At 40.7% G+C, this 25202-nt stretch overlaps 1 protein-coding gene across 1 annotated transcript in view; it reads right to left on the bottom strand.

The window, feature by feature from the left end:
• CDH23 (cadherin related 23) overlaps window positions 1-25202 on the bottom strand; it is a 1839731-nt gene that overhangs the window by 559947 nt on the left and 1254582 nt on the right. The window contains exon 22 of the mRNA XM_069753216.1: window positions 11526-11715. Coding sequence (XP_069609317.1) covers window positions 11526-11715 — 190 coding nt within the window. The remainder of the gene's footprint in view (window positions 1-11525; window positions 11716-25202) is intronic.

Raw genomic sequence — 25202 nt, 5'->3', positions numbered from 1 at the left:
GCGACCAAAAAACCTAATACTGGCGTATAGAATTTTTTTTATCACTACTCCGTTTAGTGATCAGGTTTAACCTTTCTTTTTGTTGATAGATTGGGCGATACCAAATATGTGTACATTTGATTTTTTTATTGTTTTATTTTGAATGGGGCCAAAGGGGGTGATTTTTTATATTTTTTTAATATTTTTAAAAACTTTTTTTAATTTTTTGTCATGTTTTAATAGCCTCCAGGGTAGGCTAGAAGCTGGCACAACTTTATTGGCTCTGCTACATAGAGGCGATGCTCTATGTGGTAGAATTAAAGCATTGCTATGAGCGCCGACAGCAGGGTGGCACTCATAGCAATCTGGCATCAACACCATTGAGGTCTCTCTGGTTGTCATGCCGACATGCCGATAACCCCCGATCACATGACGAGGTCACCCGAGCACGCATTTACGGCCGGATAGCAGGAAGCGCTTGTTAAATGCCACTGTCAGAGTTTGACAGAGACATTTAACTAGTTAATAGGTGCGGGCGGATCGCGATTCTGCCTGTGCCTATTGCCAGCACATGTCAGCTGTTCAAAACAGCTGACATGTCCCAGCTTTGATGCAGGCTCACCACCGAAGCCCGCATCAAAGCGGGGTTTCTATGATCGGACGTACTATTCTGTCTGATGGCAGAAAGGGGTTATAATTGTTTTTCATTTCAAATCCACATTACTGTTTATATAGCAAGATTTTATTTTTATCCAAGGTTTTGAAAAACTCATCAAGAAAAAAATAAATGTCAAACGTCACTTCTTTCAAGAAAAAAATGACAATAGATCAGCGAGAAAATGACAATGTCAAGTCTAAAAGTTGCCAAATCACATGGAAAAAATTACTTTTCAAAGACGTCTTCAAAATCAAATCAAAACCACATAATAAACCTCTTCAAAACTACAACAGATCTGAGAATATTGTCAAAAATGGTATGGATTACTGACATGGATTTCTTTTGAAAACCTTGTCATATTTTTGTACCTCAAAATACTATGTGACAAATGTGTTGGGGACATGATTTTGTTACACTTTCTTATACAGTGGTTACGGAAAACATTCAGACCCCTTTAAATTTTTCACTCTTTGTTTCATTGCAGCCATTTGGTAAATTCAAAAAAGTTCATTTTTTTCACATTAATGTACACTCTACACCCCATCTTGACTGAAAAAAAAACAGAAAAGAAGAATTTTTTGCAAATTCATTAGAAAATAAAAACTGAAACATCACATGGTCATTATTAGGTGTTGAGTTCCCACCTCTGCACAGGGGGAATCTCGAACCATCTCCGCTGCGGTTTCCCATTCTTCTACAGCCGCAGTGGAGTCTGCTCAGCGGAGACGTCGGTCCAAGCGTCTAGCTCAGGCTAATACTGGACGACTGGTTACTACTGCCCTTCCAGGCTCTGTTCTTGTAGCCAGCAATGTTCAGCAGCGAGCAGGTCTTTCTGGGACTAAATCCAGATTTTCCCTTTCTGAGCATGCCCACGGGATGACCTCCCATTGGAGGTTGGGGGTCACATGCTTAGATACTGCAGCTAATCCCATTGGTCCTCTAGGTAGGTCCTAAAGGTGTTCTCCTTCTGTGGCAGACTCCCATTGGTCCTTCTCGGAAGGTCTTGTACTTGCTGCAGCTATAAAAGGTTTGCATGGCCGCACGGCCATGCGCTAGTATACAATTGTTATCGTGTGTGTTGATGAGTGCAAGTTGTTCCTTAAAAAACCCATCCCTTGTGTATGACTGTTCGCATAAGGTGTATGGCTGTAATCTTGCGCCCAGCTGAACTCACAGCTTTAACACACGAAACAGCGTCTAACTGCTGTGACCGCCAGTGCAGCGCCGTGCGCTATTAGAGCGCTTACCTTACCCAAGTCTGGGTGGTTAGTGGCATCTGCTAGTGTGGCACAGCTTGCACTTCTGTGCATATTAGTTACCTCTGATACCCCAATTGTGGTGTCGATCGCAAGAGGTCTCCACTAACTCTAATTCTGTGTCCTGGGATAGAGTTCTGTGGTTCCTTGCTTGCGCTCTCTGTGCGGTAATGCGACCCTGTGACTTAACAGAGATCACTTTCTTCATACAGGGTGAAGTTAACCCATGTGTGTATCCTCATTGTACCGCCTTATAGTCCGTCATTACTTAGCAGCAGGTTCCATCTCTGCACGGTGGACCCCGGGCTGCGAACACACCTTATTATATCTATTTAATTATTTGGTGCGTTCCGCTAGCCCTAACAGTCATAAGTATTCAGACCCTTTGCTCAGACACTCATATTTAAGTCACATGCTGTCAATTTCCTTGTGATTCTCTTTGAGATGGTTCTACTCCTTCATTGGAGTCCAGATGTGTTTAATTAAATTGATAGGACTTGATTTGGAAAGGCACACACCCGTATAAAAGACCTCACAGGTCACAGTGCATGTCAGACCAAATGAGAATAATGAGGTCAAAAGAACTGGACAAGGAGCTCAGAGACAGAATTGTGGCAAGGCACAGATTTGGCCAAGGTTACAAAAAAATTTCTGCAGTACTCAAGATTCCTAACAGCACAATGGCCTCCATAATTCTTAAATGGAAGAAGTTTGTGACCACCAGAAGTCTTCGTAGACCTGGCCGTACAGCCAAACTGAGCAATCGTGGGAGAAGAGCCTTGGTGAAAGAGTTAAAGAAGAACCCCAAGATCGCTGTGGCTAAGCTCCAGAGATGCAGTAGGGAGATGGGAGAAAGTTCCACAAAGTCAACTATCACTGCAGCCCTCCACCAGTCAGGCCTTTATGGCAGAGTTGCCCGATGGAAGCCTCTCCTCTGTGCAACACATACAGTGGGGCAAAAAAGTATTTAGTCAGTCAGCAATAGTGCAAGTTCCACCACTTAAAAAGATGAGAGGCGTCTGTAATTTACATGATAGGTAGACCTCAACTATGGGAGACAAACTGAGAAAAAAAAATCCAGAAAATCACATTGTCTGTTTTTTTAACATTTTATTTGCATATTATGGTGGAAAATAAGTATTTGGTCAGAAACAAAATTTCATCTCAATACTTTGTAATATATCCTTTGTTGGCAATGACAAAGGTCAAACGTTTTCTGTAAGTCTTCACAAGGTTGCCACACACTGTTTTTGGTATGTTGGCCCATTTCTCCATGCAGATCTCCTCTATAGCAGTGATGTTTTTGGCTTTTCGCTTGGCAACACGGACTTTCAACTCCCTCCAAAGGTTTTCTGTAGGGTTGAGATCTGGAGACTGGCTAGGTCACTCCAGGACCTTGAAATGCTTCTTACGAAGCCACTCCTTCGTTGCCCTGGCGGTGTGCTTTGGATCATTGTCATGTTGAAAGACCCAGCCACGTTTCATCTTCAATGCCCTTGCTGATGGAAGGAGGTTTGCACTCAAAATCTCACGATACATGGCCCCATTCATTCTTTCATGTACCCGGATCAGTCGTCCTGGCCCCTTTGCAGAGAAACAGCCCCAAAGCATGATGTTTCCACCACCATGCTTTACAGTAGGTATGGTGTTTGATGGATGCAACTCAGTATTCTTTTTCCTCCAAACACGACAAGTTGTGTTTCTACCAAACAGTTCCAGTTTGGTTTAATCAGACCATAGGACATTCTCCCAAAACTCCTCTGGATCATCCAAATGCTCACTAGCAAACTTCAGATGGGCCTGGACATGTACTGGCTTAATAACCTAATAAAAAGGGCACCGGAGTAAAAAGCTCCGCCATAATATATAAATAGAAACCCAAAAGAGAAATGGACACTAAGAGCTAAAATGTAACACTTTATTGAAGAACCATACACAAATACAGACAAAATGAATAGAAACCAAATAATGGGATGCAATGAAAAGATAAAAAAGGCGACACTAGTGCCACACACGGAACGAGTGATACATTTTATAGAGCAAAAAACTTGGTCAATAACACTGATACCAAAAGTGCAAAATACCATACATCAATTAACCCCTTCATGACCGGGGGATTTTTCATTTTTCCGTGTTCGTTTTTCACTCCCCTCCTTCCCAGAGCCATAACTTTTTTATTTTTCCGTCAATTTGGCCATGTGAGGGCTTATTTTTTGTGGGACGAGTTGTACTTTTGAACGACATCATTGGTTTTAGCATGTCGTGTACTAGAAAACGGGAAAAAAATTCCAAGTGCGGTGAAATTGCAAAAAAAGTGCAATCCCACACTTGTTTTTTGTTTGGCTTTTTTGCTAGGTTCACTAAATGCTAAAACTAACCGGCCATTATGATTCTCCACGTCAGTACGAGTTCATAGACTCCAAACATGACTAGGTTATTTTTTATCTAAGTGGTGAAAAAAAAATCCAAACTTTGCTAAAAAAAAAAAAAAAAAAATTGCGCCATTTTCCGATACTCGTAGCGTCTCCATTTTTCGTGCTCTGGGGTCGGTTGAGGGCTTATTTTTTGCGTGCCGAGATGACGTTTTTAATGATAGCATTTCGGTGCAGATACGTTCTTTTGATCGCCCGTTATTGCATTTTAATGCAATGTCGCGGCGACCAAAAAAACGTAATTCTGGCGTTTCGAGTTTTTTTCCCGCTACGCTGTTTAGCGATCAGGTTAATACTTTTTTTTATTTGATAGATCGGGCAATTCTGAGCACGGCGATACCAAATATGCGTAGATTTGATATTTTTTTTATTGATTTATTTTGATTGGGGCGAAAGGGGGGTGATTTAAACTTTTATGTTTTTTTTATTTTTTTCACATTTTTTTAAACTTTTTTTTTTTACTTTTGCCATGCTTCAATAGCCTCCATGAGAGGCTAGAAGCAGGCACAACCCGATCGGCTCTGCTACATAGCAGCGATCTGCTGATCGCTGCTATGTAGCAGAATTGCATGTGTGCTGTGAGCGCCGACCACAGGGTGGCGCTCACAGCGACGGGCAATCAGTAACCATAGAGGTCTCAAGGACCTCTATGGTTACAATATACAAGCATCGCCGACCCCCGACCATGTGACGGGGGTCGGCGATGACGTCATTTCCGGCCGCCCGGCCAGAAGCGGTAGTTAAATGCCGCTGTCTGCGTTTGACAGCGGCATTTAACTAGTTAATAGGTGCGGGCAGATCGCGATTCTGCCCGCGCCTATTACGGGCACATGTCAGCTGTTCAAAACAGCTGACATGTCCCGGCTTTGGTGCGGGCTCACCGCGGAGCCCTGCCTCAAAGCAGGGGAGCCGGCATCGGACGGTATAGTACGTCCGATGCCGGTAAGGGGTTAAGTATATATTGCATAGTGCAAATAATAAAATCATACTGATTTTTTATAAGGGTGACTGAGCACATGGTACTCAGGGATAATACACGTATAATGAATGCTCTAAGATAAAGTGCTGATGCAGGGAGATACACAGTATGCAGGACAATGTAAGAAAAGTGCCTAGTGCAAAGAAATGTATACCAGGTAGTATCAAAAAAATGCTTAATGTAAGCTAAATATGGCAAAGTATCCTATATGGCACAAGCTTGCCAAGACCAAAGGCATGGATCAATGATAAAAGGAAAATCCCATATAATAGAATGAATGAAGCCTAAAGTCTGCCTGCATAATCCAGATAAGAGAGTGCATACAAAGGGTACCAACCTGCAGCCGTGTGCGGGAAAGGGAGCCCCGACGCGCGTTTCGCATATGCTGCTTCCTCGGGGGGCGCTAGTGTGAAGAGGAATGAGGGTCTATTTATATCCCCAGCAGAAGGCACCCTAAGCGGTAATGATGGCGCTTGCCCCAGCACTGCAATGGCCGGAGGCGGTGGAGTCGGCGTCCGACGTCACGCATCTGCGCCCCGCACTGACGCGTCAGTGGGAGGGGCGAGACGCGCGACGCGAGCAGGACGCGTATCCACGGCAACCAGGACAAGCCGGCCGGGAGAAGCGCACACCGCTAGGGGCGGAGTAGAAGACAGGAGGCGGCCGAACGTAAGAAGGAAGTCAGATAGAAGCTGAGCGAGTGCCCGTACTGGATCGGTGTAAGTGAGGGTAAAAGGGGTATAAGGTGCATGTGACTCATGCCAGGACATAGCCTGTAAAGGGAGAGCCAATATATAAAGAGCACAGTAGAGTGCTAATGAGCAAATGCCAGGACATAGCTGGCACGAGAAAGATAAGAGGCAAACAAAATGCCAGTGAATAGAGTGCACAATTGAATGCAAATAGTTGCCAAATATACTATGCAAACAATTAATAAAGTGCAGGGGCATGAGAATGAGTGAACAAAAGGGCCACTAAAGTCACCCTGCTATACAGCAGAGGTAGAACCATACAGATGGATGTACATAACACTGCATGTGAGTAATATGTGACAGTTATGTATGTGAATGAGAGTAAGGGAGCAAGAATGTGAAAATACATCAAAGGAAAACCATAAGGATGGATGTAAAAGACACTACATATGAATAATAAGTGACAATTATATATGTGGACAAGAGTATTGATGTATTACCCTATAGAACAATATAACACAAAACAACTTAAATCATTTAGGCGCAGTGAGATACGATTAAACACAGGAACGCTGTAATAACCAATGGGATTTATCCTCAGCTTCATAGAAGACACAACGAAAAATCAGTAAGCACCTCCTGAGATCATGGGGGATTAAAGTAATATAAATTGAAGACAATCTGTTAAGAATAAAGAAAAAAGCAGTAAGTAACAAAAATAAACAACGTATAAAACCACTAAACACTAGACTAAAAAAAGTTTTTTATAGAAAATCAGATAATTAACCATAAGATTATAAAAAACCTAAAAAAAAAGGTTAAAACCACTAAACACTAGACTAAAAAAAGTTTTTTTTATAGAAAATCAGATAATTAACCATAAGACTATAAAAAACCTAAAAAAAAAGGTTTTTTATAGTCTTATGGTTAATTATCTGATTTTCTATAAAAAACTTTTTTTAGTCTAGTGTTTAGTGGTTTTATACGTTGTTTATTTCTTTGTTACTTACTGCTTTTTTCTTTATTCTTAACAGATTGTCTTCAATTTATATTACTTTAATCCCCCATGATCTCAGGAGGTGCTTACTGATTTTTCGTTGTGTCTTCTATGAAGCTGAGGATAAATCCCATTGGTTATTACAGCGTTCCTGTGTTTAATCGTATCTCACTGCGCCTAAATGATTTAAGTTGTTTTGTGTTATATTGTTCTATAGGGTAATACATCAATACTCTTGTCCACATATATAATTGTCACTTATTATTCATATGTAGTGTCTTTTACATCCATCCTTATGGTTTTCCTTTGATGTATTTTCACATTCTTGCTCCCTTACTCTCATTCACATACATAACTGTCACATATTACTCACATGCAGTGTTATGTACATCCATCTGTATGGTTCTACCTCTGCTGTATAGCAGGGTGACTTTAGTGGCCCTTTTGTTCACTCATTCTCATGCCCCTGCACTTTATTAATTGTTTGCATAGTATATTTGGCAACTATTTGCATTCAATTGTGCACTCTATTCACTGGCATTTTGTTTGCCTCTTATCTTTCTCGTGCCAGCTATGTCCTGGCATTTGCTCATTAGCACTCTACTGTGCTCTTTATATATTGGCTCTCCCTTTACAGGCTATGTCCTGGCATGAGTCACATGCACCTTATACCCCTTTTACCCTCACTTACACCGATCCAGTACGGGCACTCGCTCAGCTTCTATCTGACTTCCTTCTTACGTTCGGCCGCCTCCTGTCTTCTACTCCGCCCCTAGCGGTGTGCGCTTCTCCCGGCCGGCTTGTCCTGGTTGCTGTGGATACGCGTCCTGCTCGCGTCGCGCGTCTCGCCCATCCCACTGACGCGTCAGTGCGGGGCGCAGATGCGTGACGTCGGACGCCGACTCCACCGCCTCCGGCCATTGCAGTGCTGGGGCAAGCGCCATCATTACCGCTTAGGGTGCCTTCTGCTGGGGATATAAATAGACCCTCATTCCTCTTCACACTAGCGCCCCCCGAGGAAGCAGCATATGCGAAACGTGCGTCGGGGCTCCCTTTCCCGCACACGGCTGCAGGTTGGTACCCTTTGTATGCACTCTCTTATCTGGATTATGCAGGCAGACTTTAGGCTTCATTCATTCTATTATATGGGATTTTCCTTTTATCATTGATCCATGCCTTTGGTCTTGGCAAGCTTGTGCCATATAGGATACTTTGCCATATTTAGCTTACATTAAGCATTTTTTTGATACTACCTGGTATACATTTCTTTGCACTAGGCACTTTTCTTACATTGTCCTGCATACTGTGTATCTCCCTGCATCAGCACTTTATCTTAGAGCATTCATTATACGTGTATTATCCCTGATTACCATGTGCTCAGTCACCCTTATAAAAAACCAGTATGATTTTATTATTTGCACTATGCAATATATACTTAATTGATGTATGGTATTTTGCACTTTTGGTATCAGTGTTATTGACCAAGTTTTTTGCTCTATAAAATGTATCACTCGTTCCGTGTGTGGCACTAGTGTTGCCTTTTTTATCTTTTCATTGCATCCCATTATTTGGTTTCTATTCATTTTGTCTGTATTTGTGTATGGTTCTTCAATAAAGTACATTTTAGCTCTTAGTGTCCATGTACTGGCTTAAGCAGTGGGACACGTCTGGCACTGCAGGATCTGAGTCCATGGTGGCGTAGTGTGTTACTTATGGTAGGCCTTGTTACATTGGTCCCAGCTCTCTGCAGTTCATTCACTAGGTCCCCCCGCATGGTTCTGGGATTTTTGCTCACCGTTCTTGTGACCATTCTGACCGCACGGGGTGGGATTTTGCGTGGAGCCCCAGATCGAGGGAGATTATCAGTGGTCTTTTATGTCTTCCATTTTCTAATTATTGCTCCCACTGTTGATTTCTTCACTCCAAGCTGGTTGGCTATTGCAGATTCAGTCTTCCCAGCCTGGTGCAGGGCTACAATTTTGTTTCTGGTGTCCTTTGACAGCTCTTTGGTCTTCACCATAGTGGAGTTTGGAGTCAGACTGTTTGAGGGTGTGCACAGGTGTCTTTTTATACTGATAACAAGTTTAAACAGGTGCCATTACTACAGGTAATGAGTGGAGGAAAGAGGAGACTCTTAAAGAAGAAGTTACAGGTCTGTGAGAGCCAGAAATCTTGATTGTTTGTTTCTGACCAAATACTTATTTTCCACCATAATATGCAAATAAATTGTTAAAAAAACAATGTGATTTTCTGGATTTTTATTTCTCAGTTTGTCTCCCATAGTTGAGGTCTACCTATGATGTAAATTACAGACGCCTCTCATCTTTTTAAGTGGTGGAACTTGCACTATTGCTGACTGACTAAATACTTTTTTGCCCCGTTGTATAAAAGCCTGCATAGAGTTTGCTAAAAACACATGAAGGACTCTCAGACTATGAGAAATAAGATTCTCTGGTCTGATGAGACAAAGATATACCTTTTTGGTGATAATTCTAAGCGGTATGTGTGGAGAAAACCAGGCACTGCTCACCACCTGCACAATACAATCCCAACAGTGAAACATTGTTGTGGCAGCATAATGCTAGGGGGATGTTTTTCAGCCGTAGGGACAGGATGACTGGTTGTCCTTAAAGGAAACATTAATGCGGCCAAGTACGGAGAAATACTGGATGAAAACTTCTTCCAGAGTGCTCTGGACCTCAGACTTGGCTGAAGGTTGACCTTCCAACAAGACAATGAACCTAAGCACACAGCTAACATAATGAAAGGGTGGCTTCAGAACAACTCTGTGACCATTCTTGACTGGCACAGCCAGAGCCCTGGCCTAAGCCCAATTGAGCATCTCTGAAGAGACCTGAAAATGGCTGTCCGCCAACATTCACCGCCCAACCGAATGGAACTGGAGAGGACCTGCAAGGAAGAATGGCAGAGGATCCCAAATCCAGGTGTGGAAAACTTGTTTCATAATTCCCAAGAAGACTCATGGCTGTACTAGCTCAAAAGGGTGCTTCTACTCAATACTGAGCAAAGGGTCTGAATACTTACGGCTAGGGTTGAGCAACTTTTCTTTTTATAGGATCGGGTTGGATTTCACGAAACCCGACTTTTTCAAAAGTCGGGTCGAGTGAAATCGGCCGATCCTATAGAAAAGTTGGGGTCGGGGTCGGCCGAAACACGACACAGTGCATTGGGTTTCTAATGGTTCCCAGGGTCTGAAGGAGAGGAAACTCTCCTTCAGGCCCTGGGATCCATATTTAAGTGTAAAATAAAGAATCAAAATAAAAAATATTGCTATACTCACCCTCGGACGCGCCCTGGTTCTTACCGGCAGCCTTCCTTCCTAAGAATGAGCGCCTGAAGGACCTTCGATGACGTCGCGGCTTGTGATTGGTCACGTAAGCGGTCACATGGGTGTCACGCGACCAATCACAAGCCGCGACGTCATCTAAGGTCCTTCAGGCGCTGATTGTTAGGAAGGAAGGCTGCGGGTTAGAACCAGCACGCTTCTGAGGGTGAGTATATACCTATTAGGAATATACTCACCCTCGGACGTGCCCTCGGACGCTTCCTTCCTAAGAATTAGCGCCTGAAGGACCTTAGATGACGTCGCGGCTTGTGGTTGGCCGCGTGACCGCCCATGTGACCGCTCACGTGACCAATCAGAAGCCGCGACATCATTGAAGGCCCTTCAGGCGCTCATTCTTAGGAAGGAAGGCTGCTGGTTAGAACCAGGGCGCGTCCGAGGGTGAGTATAGCAATATTTTTTTATTTTTATTCTTTATTTTACACTTAAATATGAATTCCGATACCGATTCCCGATGTCTTAAACATATCGGAACTCGGTATCGGAATTCCGATTCCAGATCAGAAGATCGCCGACCTCATGGCCGACCCCAAACAGGGGTCGGGTCGGGTTTCATGAAACCCGACTTTGCTAAAAGTCGGCGACTTCTGAATCTGGCCGACCCGTTTCGCTCAACCCTACTTATGACCATGTGTTATTTCAGTTTTTCTTTTTTGATAAATTTGCAAAAATTTCTACATTTCTATTTTTTTTTCAGCCAAGATGGGGTGCATAGTGAACATTAATGAGAAAAACATGAACTTTTTTGAATTTACCAAATGGCTGCAATGAAACAAAGAGTGAAAAATTTAAAGGGGTCTGAATAACTTCTGTACTCACTGTATAAACAGTATCTAGTACAATATAGTCTCGCTTGTGAAGTGTTGCTCGCTTGTTCGTGCAATCTTCTGCTCAGACAGCACAGTTTGCCTGTTTTTAGAGTAGCACTTGATGGAGGAACTTGTGTCCATCAGCCTCCTCCAACTGAAAAACAGTTTCCTATGTTCAGTACCACAACCCCCCGCCACCCTCCCAAATAAGGATAAAGTGGTCAATTCCTTTAAAAAAAGAAGCAAAGACTATGATGAATCAAGACCTTAATGTCCTGAATTATCATTGTGGTTGCAATAGTGGGTGGACATTATAACATCATCACTATGTTCATCTGGACTGAGACTTCAATACTCACGGTCTGTCACAGAAATAACAATTCTCCTCATCATTTCTGCTTCTTGTGTATTTGGGTTCTCCCGGTCTAATACTACACCAGTAGTACGGATTTTTCCTGTTGTACTATTTATTGCATAAAACTTGTTTGAAGGGTTGATGCTGTACACCAGTGTGCCATTTTCAGCAAGGTCTGGATCAATAGCTACCACCTGATGAAAGAATATGACATAACAGATTAAGAGTTTGAGAAACTATGTGCTATAAACATATGCGAGAGGGAAGTGTTGGGAAGATAAATATTCTAAAACAATTATGCCCAAAAAAGATAAAATTTACATCCAATTTTAATGTTTCAAAATTTGGAAGAAAAGCAAAATAAAAATAATTTAAGAAAAATCTACAAATATAGGTTTACATTTTCTGTAAGGGCTCATTCACTTTTCATGGAGAGAAATTATTCCGAATATAGTTTATGGGGCTATCAAATGTCTGATTTTCTTTGCAGACCAAGCATTTTGTGCAGAATTGGGGAGACATGACTAATATTGATCCGAGTGTTGGATTAAAATTGGCAATGCAAGTCTATGGTTCTGTGAAAAAAAATTGGACAGAGCTTGGATAGCATCCAAGTGTTATCCATTTTTCATGGACGACTAGACATGGAGAAGGAAGGAAACTTTTTTTCTCATTGGAGAAAAACTGATAAAACTTGGACAATCCTCTTTTGGAACTTAGTTGACATTCTGATAAAAATCTGATGAAACTCTGAACAAAACCACTAATTAGACTTAGGGTACCGTCACACAGTGGCATTTTGATCGATACGACGGCACGATCCGTGACGCTCCAGCATCGCTCCAATATCGCTCCAGCGTCGTAGACTGCTGTCACACTTTGCAATGTACGACGCTGGAGCGATAATTTCATGACGTATGTGCGATGTAGAAGCCGTTGGTTACTATGCGCATATCGTATACAATATCGCGCACACCTTTGTTACACCATGCGATCATGCCGCCACAGCGGGACACTAGACGACGAAAGAAAGTTTCAAACGATCTGCTACGACGTACGATTCTCAGCGGGGTCCCTGATCGCAGGAGCGTGTCAGACACAGTGAGATCGCTGGAACGTCACGGATATATCGCTGGAACGTCACAAATCGTGCCGTCGTAGCGATCAAAATGCCACTGTGTGACGGTACCCTAAGTCCTCATTCAGGATTCTGTTTTGCACATATGTGCCCTATCCATTTTTTATGAGGCTGTTAATATGTCAGTGTTTTTTCACGGACCATGTGACAGAAACATACCTGATTTTTCCCAGAATCACAAATAAAAGTGCAAATGCAAATCTATGGGTCTACGACATACACATACAAGAGATCCAAGGGGTAAAGTTTCTCCTTGCGCAGAGTGATATTTTAAGCATGCCGAGATGAGGAGACTTTCATGCTGCAATGCTTCTCTGGGAAATGTGCAAGCTGTCTCTTCAGAGATAGTACCCTGAAACACAGTGTCTGCAAATTGAGATTCTGCTTTTTGCTTTTATCCTGTCATGTGACAAGGCTCGTTAAAGGGTCAACATTGACTTCTAGGATTGCTACTTCCTATAGGTGACACTAGAGTTCTAGTCCTCTTCCTCTCTTCAGAGACAATTTGAATATTTCTCAGAGGAGCATTGCAGCATGAAAGTGTCCTTGTCTTGGCATGCTTGACATGTCACTCACCACAAGGACAAACAATACCCCTTGGATCACGGTCAAACGCCTCTCACACAGTCAAACCAGATTTCACACTTTGCACTGATGAGGAGCAATACCTTGAAACACAGTGTCTGCAAATTGAGATTCTGGTTTGGCTTTTGTCCTAGGTCATGTAACATGGCTCATTAAAGGGTCATCATTGACTTTTAGGATTACTATTTCCTATATGTGGCAACAGAGTTCAATTCCTCTTCCATTCTGAAGAGATAATTTGCATACACATACAACACACGGATGGTACCCATGTGCCATCATTGTGTTGTATACATTTAACAATGCAAAGGCACAGAAGAAACTTTGTCATTTTTGTTTTTTATCCACCAATGAATAACACTGATGACACACTGATGGTAAAATCATACACATGGACCAAAGCAATAATGACACCGGTATCATTTTTTCATGCTACAAACAAGGACAAAACACATGGAGAGGAAATTATAGTACTGAAGCTGTGCTGATTAGTAATGAGTGAGCATACTCGTTGCTCGGGTTTTCCCGAGCATGCTCGGGTGTCATCTGAGTATTTTGGCGTGCTCGGAGATTTCGTTTTTTGTCGATGCAGCTGCATGATTTGTGGCTGCTAGACAGCTTGAATGCATGTGGGGATTCCCTAAAAAAAACAGGCAATCCCCACATGTATTCAGGCTGTCTAGCAGCTGAAAATCATGCACTGAATCGACAAAAACTAAATCTCTGAGCACGCCAAAACACTCGGAGGACGCCCGAGCATGCTTGGGAAAACCCAAGCAACGAGTACACTCGCTCATCACTAGTGTAGAAACATGAAAGCAAGTGTTTTGTAAGATGAAGTAGAAATAAAGAAAGTTGCACCACAGGTAGACACACACCTAACACCCAGCCTATATTACTATAAGAGACAATCTCACGAGAGAAAAATCTGGACTAGGATCAGGCTGCAAACTACTAAATATTAACCCCTTAACCCACGGAGCTTTTTTTCATTTTTTCCTTTTCGTTTTTCGCTCTTCTTCTTTCCAGAGCCATAACTTTTTTGTTTTTCCGTAAATATGGACATGTGAGGACTTTTTTTTTGCGGGACGAATTGTACTTTTAAATGCACCATTGGTATTACCATGTCGTGTACTTGAAAATGGGAAAAAAACATTTTCAAAGTGCGGTGAAATTGCAAAAAAAATGCAATCCCACACTTGTTTTTTGATTGGCATTTTTGCCAGGTTCACTAAATGCTAAAACTCCATTATGATTGTCCAGGTCATTACGAGTTCATACACACCAAACATGCCTAGGTTCTCTTTTATCTAAGTGGTGAAAAAAAAATTCCAAAGTTTGCTCTAAAAATAAAAAAGTGCAATTTTCCGTTACGCGCAGCGTCTCCATTTTTCGTGATCTGGGATCAGGTGAGGGCTTATTTTTTGCGAGCCGAGCTGACGTTTTTAATGACATCACTTTTGTACAGATACATTCTTTTGATCACCCATTATTGCTTTTTAATGCAATGTCGTAGGGACCAAAAAAACCTAATTCTGGCATTTTGATTTTTTTTCTCGCTACGCCGTTTAGCGATCAGATTAATCATTTTTGTTGATAGATTGGGCGATTCTAAACGCGGTGATACCAAATATGTGTAGGTTTGATTTTTTTTTATTGTTTTATTTTGATTGGGGCGAACGGGGGGGGGGTGATTTGAACTTTTATTTTTTTTTATTTTTTTACATTTTTAAACACTTTTTTTTACTTTTGGCATGCTTCAATATCCTCCATGGGAGGCTAGAAGCTGCCACAACTCGACCACCTCTGCTACATAGAGGTAATGCACAGATCACCTCTTTGTAGCTGAATTACAGCATTGCTATGAGCGCCGACCATAGGGTGGCCCTCAAAGCAACCCATCATCAACATCCTTAGAGGTCTCCAGGAGACCTGTGGTTGTGATGGCAGTGCACCGATGACCCCCAATCATGTGACAGGTGGCTGGAAGCGCTTGGTAAGTGCCGCTGTCAGCGTTTGACAGCAGCATTTAACTAGTTAGTAGGCGCGAGTGGATCACGAATCCGCTGGCGTCTATTGTGGGCACATATCAGCTAATGAGAACAGCTGACATGTCGTGGTTTTGAGGTAGGCTCACCACCGAAGCCCACCTCAAAGCGGGGGATACTGCCAGCTGACGTACTATTCCTTCTGAGGTCAGAAAGGGGTTAAAGGAGTTTGAAAATGAATGAATATTGCAGACTGAAACTTCCTTTAAATTCAGAAACAATTACAAAGAACATGTCTTGTGAAGAAAGGCTATTAACCTGCATATATGAGGTTAATCTGCAGGTTAATACTACCCTCACTTAGAACCCAAGGTAATTAAATTTATTGCCTCCAGCAGCATTTGGCTTCCAGTCATACGGGTGGCGCTGATGCGGGTTCAGTCACCTTTCAGTGTAAACAGAGCTGTATCCGTGCAGCCGGCACTGACTGTCAGCCGGCCCTAATGATGAGCAAGCTGTCAGTGTCAGGGTGTGGTTACAGCTGCCGTTTTCCATACACAGACTGATACCCGCAGTCAGTCATGCTGGCTAAAGTGACGCATCCACTTTTTAGTGGTTTACAACATGTATCTCTAAAATAAATATAGATATATATCAAACCAAATTATTCACGACATGATTTTCATTACTCTTATATATTGAGTTTAATTTATTATTCCTTGGAAAAAATATTTTCAAAAGTAAAAATCAAAACATTTAACACATATGGCAGCATTTCAAATAAAATAATATAAATTATGGAGCAAAAGAAATAGAATTAAGTCAATTCTATCAATGGAAATTGCAACCAGACCAGAAATCCAAGTTTTATTTGTGAATTTATAGTATTATTTGCATATTGTATTATGTAAATATCTAAGCTTTTACATTTTATTATGTTTAGCTATTAGGAGCCATAAAATACTGAGCACCTAAAATGGTTTGTTTATTTTATCACAGCTGAAAGAAAAACTTTAATTAATTTTCGTCTCCAGGATTATAAATCCAGTCCAAATGGTTCTGCCTCATATGTGTGTGTTTGCAAGCTCTTAAAATGGCTCATTTATTTTAGTGTAAGCAAGCCATGTGTTTTAAACGAGTATGAATGGATGTGAAGATTTCTGAAAGCAAACACGGCCAGACTTTCTAGTGCATTATTATAGAATCCTAGATAAATATAATAATGCTGAATATAAGCTATAATGTAAATTGTACAATTAACATGCAATTATTTAAAATCAACAGAAATGGATTATTTAGATGATGGTAACTGCTTGTCCATGGCAGTATAACATACGCTCCAACTACCTCCTTGCTAACAAGTTTGTCCTAAAAGGGGTTCTCTAAGAATGTAAAATAGCCCCATCACACAATACAAATGCCAACCCACCCTAGCCACGCATCAGGATTGGCTGCTGTCTGAAGAAACACTGCTTTTGAGAACTATGTATTGTAAACACACATACATACTTCCGTATGCTGAGGAGTGTGCAAATTGTCTCTTCAGAGAGGAAGAGGACTAGAACTCTAGTGTCAATTATATGAAGTAGCAATCCTAAAAGTCAATATCGACCCTATAACGAGCCTTGTCACTGGTTTGGCTGGGTGAAAGGCCAAACAAGATCTCATACTTTGCGCTGATGAGGGGCAGTACCCCAAAACACAGTGTCTGAAAATTGAGATTCTGGTTTTGGCTTTCATCCTAAGTCACGTGACAAGGCTTGATAAATTTGTAGCTATTGAATTTTTGGATTGCTACTTTGTATAGGTGCCACTAGAGTTCTAGTCCTCTTCCTCTCTGAAGAGACAATTTGCAAATTTCCCTGAGGAGCATTGCGGCTTAAAAGTCTCCTCATCTCAGCATGCTTGAAATGTCACTCTCCGTAAGGAGAACGTCACTCCTTGAATCCCGAAGAGAAGTGTGTGATAGAAGAAATTCATCTTTTTGCTAAGTGAGGACAAAGGATTCTTCTTCTTCAGCCTCAGTCCTTCCTGCTCAATCAGCCAAGGTGAAGATGTATTTCTTCTCCAGTCACACACATAATCAGCTCCCCGGTTATGCATGTGTGAATGTGTGCTTACGATACTGCTCTTCCATCAGATGAGGAGCTGTGTTTCCTCTGATTACAGCCCATCTTGGCACATTGTTAGACAGGGCTGCTGTTTGAATTATGTGACAGGGGCTATTTTAACCCCTTTAATTTATTTAGGATCCAGTAATTTGTGATATTAAAGACCACACAAAATTTGGTATCTCTGCTGTCTTATATTCTTTTTGTCATCTTTTATACAATTTTGTTGCAAATCAACAGCTTTTTCTTCTTCACTGATCTTTTTAATGAAGACCTTAATTGTACGATGAATAACAGATTGCTAACAATTTTGTACACGTGGAAGGTAGATATAAATATATATAAATATATTCCCTTTTTTCTTCACTCATTTCAATTGTCAGCATATTCAGCAAAACGAAACATCTAGCTGTCTCAATATTATATCTAATAAATAGATAATACATGGCACACATTTAATTGTGAGTACATAGGGTAACATTTTTAAATGGTTTCAAGTTGGTCTAACATAAGAAAAATGGAGAGAGAGCATCGAATAGAAGGCATGTACAGTGTATATTATTCTTCTGCTCTTTCTGTTCTCCATGCTTAGTGTGACACACACACACACACACACAACTTCTCCCCTTTTTATCTGGTTTCAGGTGTGATTTCATATTGCCCACACCTGTTACTTGCCACAGGTGAGTGAATGAACATCAAATGCTTGAAACAAAGATGTCTACAATGTTGTCCATCCCATTTTGGGGTTTTTTCATGAAATTATGCGCAATTTACCTTTTTTTCTCGCTGTTTTTTTCCCCAATACACACAAAAGAAATACATATGTGTATAGCAAAACGTGTGTAATTGCAATAATTTTCAGGGAGAAATACCTCATTTTCTGGAACAATTTCAAAGGTGCCAACACTTTTGGCCATGACTATAGATATTTAATACTGCAATCTTTTATTCTAGTATACAATGTTAATTCAGACGGAGGTGACTGTGGCCTCTGCTTCCTAGCTATTGAGACATTTTGCTGCAGTCAAGCAAAATGTGAAGGAAACACCTGACAGTGTTGTGCCCACGGACTTAAATGGCGGTAAATTTAAAATATATTATTATTGATTCAAATAGATATGGATGGTCAAAATTCCATTTGAGGACATGACCAAAAAAAATGAAGAAGTGTGCCCCACTCTTCCAACAAGAAATATTGTATATCAAGGATTTTTAAGTTTGTGAAAAAAAAACATTAGTCCTATATAACACTTTTCCATGTACAACTGCATCAAAATTTTTCAATTCTTTCTTTGCAAATTAACTTTATTTGCAAAATGGATTGACTTTCTGCTGTTTGCAGTAAACCAAACAACAAGTTAAATGACCCAACAGACCTAAAAAAAACCCAATTTTTTCCAAATTCTACACAAAATGACATTTTTAATGACTACTGCAGTCTCTGAATTATCCAACCTCTCATAACACACGATTTTACTACTTGGTTGAGCCCTTTTGGCTGTTATGACCTGCTGAAAGCAGACACCAGCTTTCAACAGCATTCCTAAAGAATCTTAACTCATTCCTCATAAGCAATGGCCTCCGGTTCATGAATATTCTTGGATTTACGTGTTGCAAATGCTTTCCTGAAATCCTAGCAAAATTTTCCGGGGTGTTCAAGTCAGGAGGACACAACAGAATCTTCCAGGACTTCTTTCAGTGGAAGGATCATTGACCTTTTGGCAGGTCCAATCACAGAAGAAATTATGTTGTCATTAAGTATACATCTTGTCTTCGGCACACTGAAGCTTTCATGTGCCAGATGAAGCAAAGCTGTTTCAGAGCATCACTGAGCTGCCGCCATGCTTTCCTGTAGGCAGGGTGTTCTTTTCAGCATGTGATTCAAAATGCTTGTGTGATACTTCTATGTAAATGGGTTTACCAAACAAGATAATCTCTTCACTCTCCTTACCAAGAAGTCATATATTTTGCCCACCTTTGTGATCACTAGAATTGTCTGTGGGATTTTGATTTGGTATATTAGTACATAACATTCATGTGCCTTAGGATAGTTCTAGTGGCAAGAATGTGTTAAAGAAGGATTTATAGTTTCCTTTTTTATTTATTTTTCAGCTTTTTATTTTTAAACATGCAAGTTCCAAAGAAGAGGTTAACTGCAGGAACTGGAGATTTAAGTAAATGTTTTATAACATCCTGAAAAGTCATGGTTTTCCAATGATTGCTTTCTGGGGCACAAGCTTGAAATTATTATTGGGTACTGGTTGTTCATACACTGATGCTTAACTCTTTTGTATTATATCCATGTCTCCACATAACATACAGTATTTTCAAACTTTGCAAAATGTATTCCTATTGAGTGTTTTTTATTCATCCAAAAAAATACAATTACAAAAATTCATAAATGTTATAAATAAAATTTGCAAGAGCTGATAACTGTTGGACACAATAGAAAACAAACAAAAGAAGAATATATTATGATGTGGGTAAAAATATGGAATATGAATGTTGCATGAACAATTGTTTTGAGTTTAGCTATTTAGTCAGAATATATTCTGTCCTGGTGACTGTCAATGGATGTCTCTTGAATCTATTAAATCAGTACGAAACTCTAAAATAAATGTAAGGTATTTAATTGTCCTCTGTTTACAAAAAAAAAGCATAACTATCCTACAACAGAAATGATAAGAACGCTTCGGAATTGAGATAGGACTTTATAATAAGCTGTGCAGAAATTTGAATTATATTATGCCATTGTGCAAATATAATCAGCATAATACTGTAGCAAAACACATTGCAAACAATTTCATGTCCTTAAAATAGACAGAATGTAATAAAAAATACTTTCTTAGTTAATGTTGGTATATAGATGAAAACATAATTAGGAAGAAATTAATGAGGTTTGAGCTGGACAAAAATAAAAATTAATTTAATGCGTTATTAAACTGCTATTTAGCCTATTTTGTGTACTTTGAAAAAGAGAAGCATGAAATGTAAGCACTCAATTAATGTGATAAATATATTTAAAATGAGAATGGAAAATAAATGAACTTTAGCTTTGCAAAGAAAGCCAGAGGACATTATTTAGGAAACAAAAAAATAGAAAATGTATCTTTCTATACTAGAATAATAAAAGATTTAATAATTTATTGTTAAACAAGTGTAAGGGTGGTTTCACATTTGCGTCTCTGTGCGCAGCGTATCATCCGCACAGATGCGCATGGGTCATGCGTACCTATCTGTAACATGGCTGTGCACGCATGCGTCGTTTCTCGGTGTGCAGCGGGGTCCGGCGAACGCAGCATGTTGCATTTTTGGAAGAGTCAAAAATCCATCAAATATGCACAGGCATGCGCATGCGGATGAGTGTGCAAAAAAAAAAGCATTACTGTCTATGGGAACGCATACGTACGCATGTCCTTGTGTATGTATGCGTTCGATGCGCTTGCGTACTTCGGACTGCGCATGTCCAAGAACTGATTGAGACACGCCCTCCTGGAAATATCGAATGCATGCGCATAAAAACGCAAACGCAAGCAAAAAGCAAATACAAACGCATGCACACGCAGCTTTTTTTGCCGTCATATGTAAGCTGATGCGGATAAAAAACTCTAAGCATGCGTTTGCACATGTTTTTGCATGCGTTTGCACATGCAGATAATATGCTGCGCACATATATGCAAATGTGAACTTAGCCTAACTTGTTCACTATGGCAGTAGAAATCCTACTATATGGTGTAATTTACTACCAAGGATGAACATGAGACAAAGTTCTTAGGACATGAAAGGGTCAGAAATTATAGAAAAAATATAAACAGTGCTCTTTTCTTTGTGAGATTCTTTATTATGGTTACATTTCCTTTTAAATCCCAAAAATAAGGTGTCATGTCATGGCCGAAAGTGTTGGCACCCTTGAAATTGTTCCATAAAATGTAGTATTTCTTCCAGAAAATTACTGCAATTACATGTTTTGTTGTACACTTGTTTTTTTTTTTCCTTTGTGTGTATTGGAACAACACAAAAACAGAGAATTACATGACCTCATCTCTCATGAAGAGAAATGCAGAATTTGGGATAGTGCCTTTACAAACAGTATTTGCCAGAGAGCTGAGCATGTATTGTTGTAATCATTATTTTACACGGAAAACACATTTTGGGGTATTAAACCATTTCTTCAGCTCCAAATAGACATGCACTCAGACAATCAGATACCCCAGATTTTTTACACTCCAATATGTTTATGCATGTCTATATACCATAATTGCTCACATACGTGATTTTTATTGGGAAAGGTGCAACATCCTGGGAATTTTTTCATGGTAATTATGTACTTTTCTGCATTTCTCCTCATGCAATCCGGAATATTCAGTAAAGGCCATCACTTTTCACATGTCCAAAAGTGTTGGCACCCTTGAACTTGATTCAGAAAATGAAGTATTTCTCCCAGAAAATTATTGCAATTGCACACATTTTGGTATGCACATGTTTCTTTACTTTGTGTGTATTGGGACAACACACAAAAAAGAGAAAAAAACAAATTCAACATAATTTCAAACAAGTCCCCAAAAATAGGCCACATAAAATTCTTGGCACCTCTCCAAATTGTGGGTAAACAACTCTGTTTCAAGCACTTGATGCTTGTTCAAATTCAACTGCATCAAGTAACAGGTGTGGGCAATATGAAAATCACATCTGAAACCAGATAAAATGGGGAGAAGTTGACTCAAGCTCTGCATTGTGTGTCTGTGAATGCCACACTAAGCATGGAGAACAGAAAGAATAGAAGGGAAAAATAGTAACAATCTCACAGTTACAATTAAAAGTCCATCTCCAAAAATCTTAGTTGTTCCTTTGTCCACAGTGAACAACTCCAAAGTTTGCAACCCATGGCACTGTAACTAATCTCTCTGGATGTGGACAGCAGAGAAAAAATGAAACGCAGGTTTGTCCAGAGGGTTGATAAGCAGCCCAATTTAGTTCCAAAGAAATGCAAGCTATCCTGCAGGTTCAGGGTGCATCAGTGTCAGCGTGAACTATCCATCGACATTTGAATTAAACGCTGTAGCAGGATACCCGGGAGAACCAAACTGCTCACATAGGAACATTAAAAAGCTAGACTGCAGTTTGTCAAAATGTATGTGAGTAAACCAAAATCCTTCTTGGAAAGCGTCTTGTGGACAGATGAGACCAAAATAGAACTTTTTGGTAAAGCACATCATTCTACTGTTTAGCGAAAATGGAATGAGGCGTACAAGGAAAAGAACCCAGTACCTCAGTCAAATATGGTAGATGTTCGGGGAAGGTTTGGGGTTGTTTTGCTGCCTCTGGCACTGGGTTCCTTGACTGTGTGCAAGACATCATGAAATCTGAACATTGCCAAAGGATTTTGTGTCACAATGTAGTGCCCAGTGTCAGAAAGCTAGGTTTGTGACCTAGGTGATGGATCTTCTAGCAAGGCAATGACCCCAAACCTACTTGAAGACGCACCCAGAAATGGATGGACACAAAGCGCTGGAGAGTTCTGAAGTGGCCAGCAGTGATTCTGGATCTATATCCCATTGAACACCTGTGGAGAAATCTCAAATTGCTGTTAAAGGGACACTGTCACCTGAATTTGGAGGGAACAATCTTCAGCCATGGAGGCGGGTTTTTTGGGTGTTTGATTCACCCTTTCCTTACCCGCCGGCTGCATGCTGGCTGCAATATTGGATTGAAGTTCATTCTCTGTCCTCCATAGTACAAGCCTGCGCAAGGTAATCTTGCCTTGCGCAGGCGTGTACTACGGAGGACAGAGAATGAACTTCAATCCAATATTGCAGCCAGCATGCAGCCAGCGGGTAAGGAAAGGGTGAATCAAAAACCCCCAAACCCCGCCTCCATGGCTGAAGATTGTTCCCTCCAAATTCAGGTGACAGTGTCCCTTTAAGAGAAGGCACTCTTCAAATATCAGAGATCTGAAGCTGTTTGCAAAAGAAGAGTGGTCTAAAATTTCAGTTGAGTGTAAGAAGCTTGTTGATAATTATAGGAAGAAATTGCTTGCAGCTATTTATTCCAAAGGATGTGCAACCAAATATTAATTTGAGGGTCCTAACAATTTTGTTCAGTCCCTTTTTAGAGTTTTGTGTGAAATGATGTCCAATTTGCATTTTTTTCTGTTTTTCTGTATTGTTCCAAAACATTTGTAATTGCAATACTTTTCTGGGAGAAATGCTTCATTTTTTTTAAACAATTTCAAGGGTGGCAACACTTTTGGCCATTTCTGTATATCAAAAGAGATAGCCGTTACTGAATACTCCAGATTGCATGAGGAGAAATGCAGAAAAGTGAATATTTACCACGAAAAATTCCCCAGGATGCTGCACGTTTCCCAGTAAAAAACACATATGTGAGCAATTATTGTATACAGACATGCATACACATATTGGAGTGTAAAAATTTGGGATATCTGATTACCTGAGTGCATGTCTATTTGTATCTGAGAACGGGGTTATATATCCTAAAATTTGTTATCCGTGTAAAGTAATGATTACAACAATACATGTTCAGCTCACTGGCAAATATGTAAAGGTACTATGCTGAATTCTGCATTTCTCCTCATGAGAGATCAGGTCATGTAATTCTAGAAGGGGCTAAACACATTAAAATTAAAATATTTCACCTTATTGCTTTTAATATTTATTTGGTTATGGGGAGCAGTCAATTCATATGATCAGCTGCAAGGACTTGACGTACAGAAATATGGACTCCAGTGCCAAATAAATAACTGGACCCTATCTACCAAGTGCTAGTTATTCCACTTTCTTTCAGAGTGAGGGGTTATTAGGTTTCTTCAGATACTAGGGCCTGGGTGAGGATGTTTCATGTTTACTCCTGATTTTGTCAAAAATGTCTAGAAAACAATGTTCCTTAGGTCTTTTTTGACTAATGCCCTTATATGGTCAGAGTAGACTATGTTACGCAGAACACGTTTTTGTATGTTACACAGAACACGTTTTTGTGTGTTTAGCAGATATATACTTGGATAAGGTCTCTATAATGCAATCTTGAAGAGGTTGACTGGTGTCCAAGTCCTTTGACTGTTTAGAGGATGCTGAATTTAGATAGGGATTGTGATAGAACATTTTACCACATCACTGTTTTGGAGCACAATTTTATTGTGGAATACCATCAGTCATTATTGCTAGGGTTGAGCGAAACGGGTCGAACATTTTCAAAAGTCGCCGACTTTTGGCTAAGTCGGGGTTTCATGAAACCCGATCCGACCCCTGTGCGGGGTCGGCCATGCGGTACGCGACTTTCGCGCCAAAGTCGCGTTTCAATGACGCGAAAAGCGCCATTTCTCAGCCAATGAAGGTAAACGCAGAGTGTGGGCAGCGTGATGACATAGGTCCTGGTCCCCACCATCTTAGAGAAGGGCATTGCAGTGATTGGCTTGCTGTCTGCGACGTCACAGGGGCTATAAAGAGGCGTTCCCGCCGACCGCCATCTTACTGCTGCTGATCTGAGCTTAGGGAGAGGTTGCTGCCGCTTTGTCAGAAGCAGGGATAGCGTTAGGCAGGGTCCATTAACCACAAAACCGCTTGTGCTGCAGCGATTTGCACTGTCCAACACCACCCTCGGTGTGCAGGGACAGTGGAAGTTTTTTTTTTTTTTTTTTTTCCCTCAGCGCTGTAGCTCATTGGGCTGCCCTAGAAGGCTCCCTGATAGCTGCATTGCTGTGTGTACGCCGCTGTGCAAACCAACTGCTTTTTTCAAAGCACAAATCCTCTTGTTCCTTCCTTTCTGCACAGCTATCTTTTTTGTTTGTCCACACTTTTTATTTCATTTGTGCATCAGTCCACTCCTTATTGCTGCCTGCC

This window comes from Ranitomeya imitator, chromosome 2, assembly GCF_032444005.1.
Source record: "Ranitomeya imitator isolate aRanImi1 chromosome 2, aRanImi1.pri, whole genome shotgun sequence".
Taxonomy (NCBI): Eukaryota; Metazoa; Chordata; class Amphibia; order Anura; family Dendrobatidae; genus Ranitomeya; species Ranitomeya imitator.
This window is presented reverse-complemented; position numbering and strand designations above follow the sequence as displayed.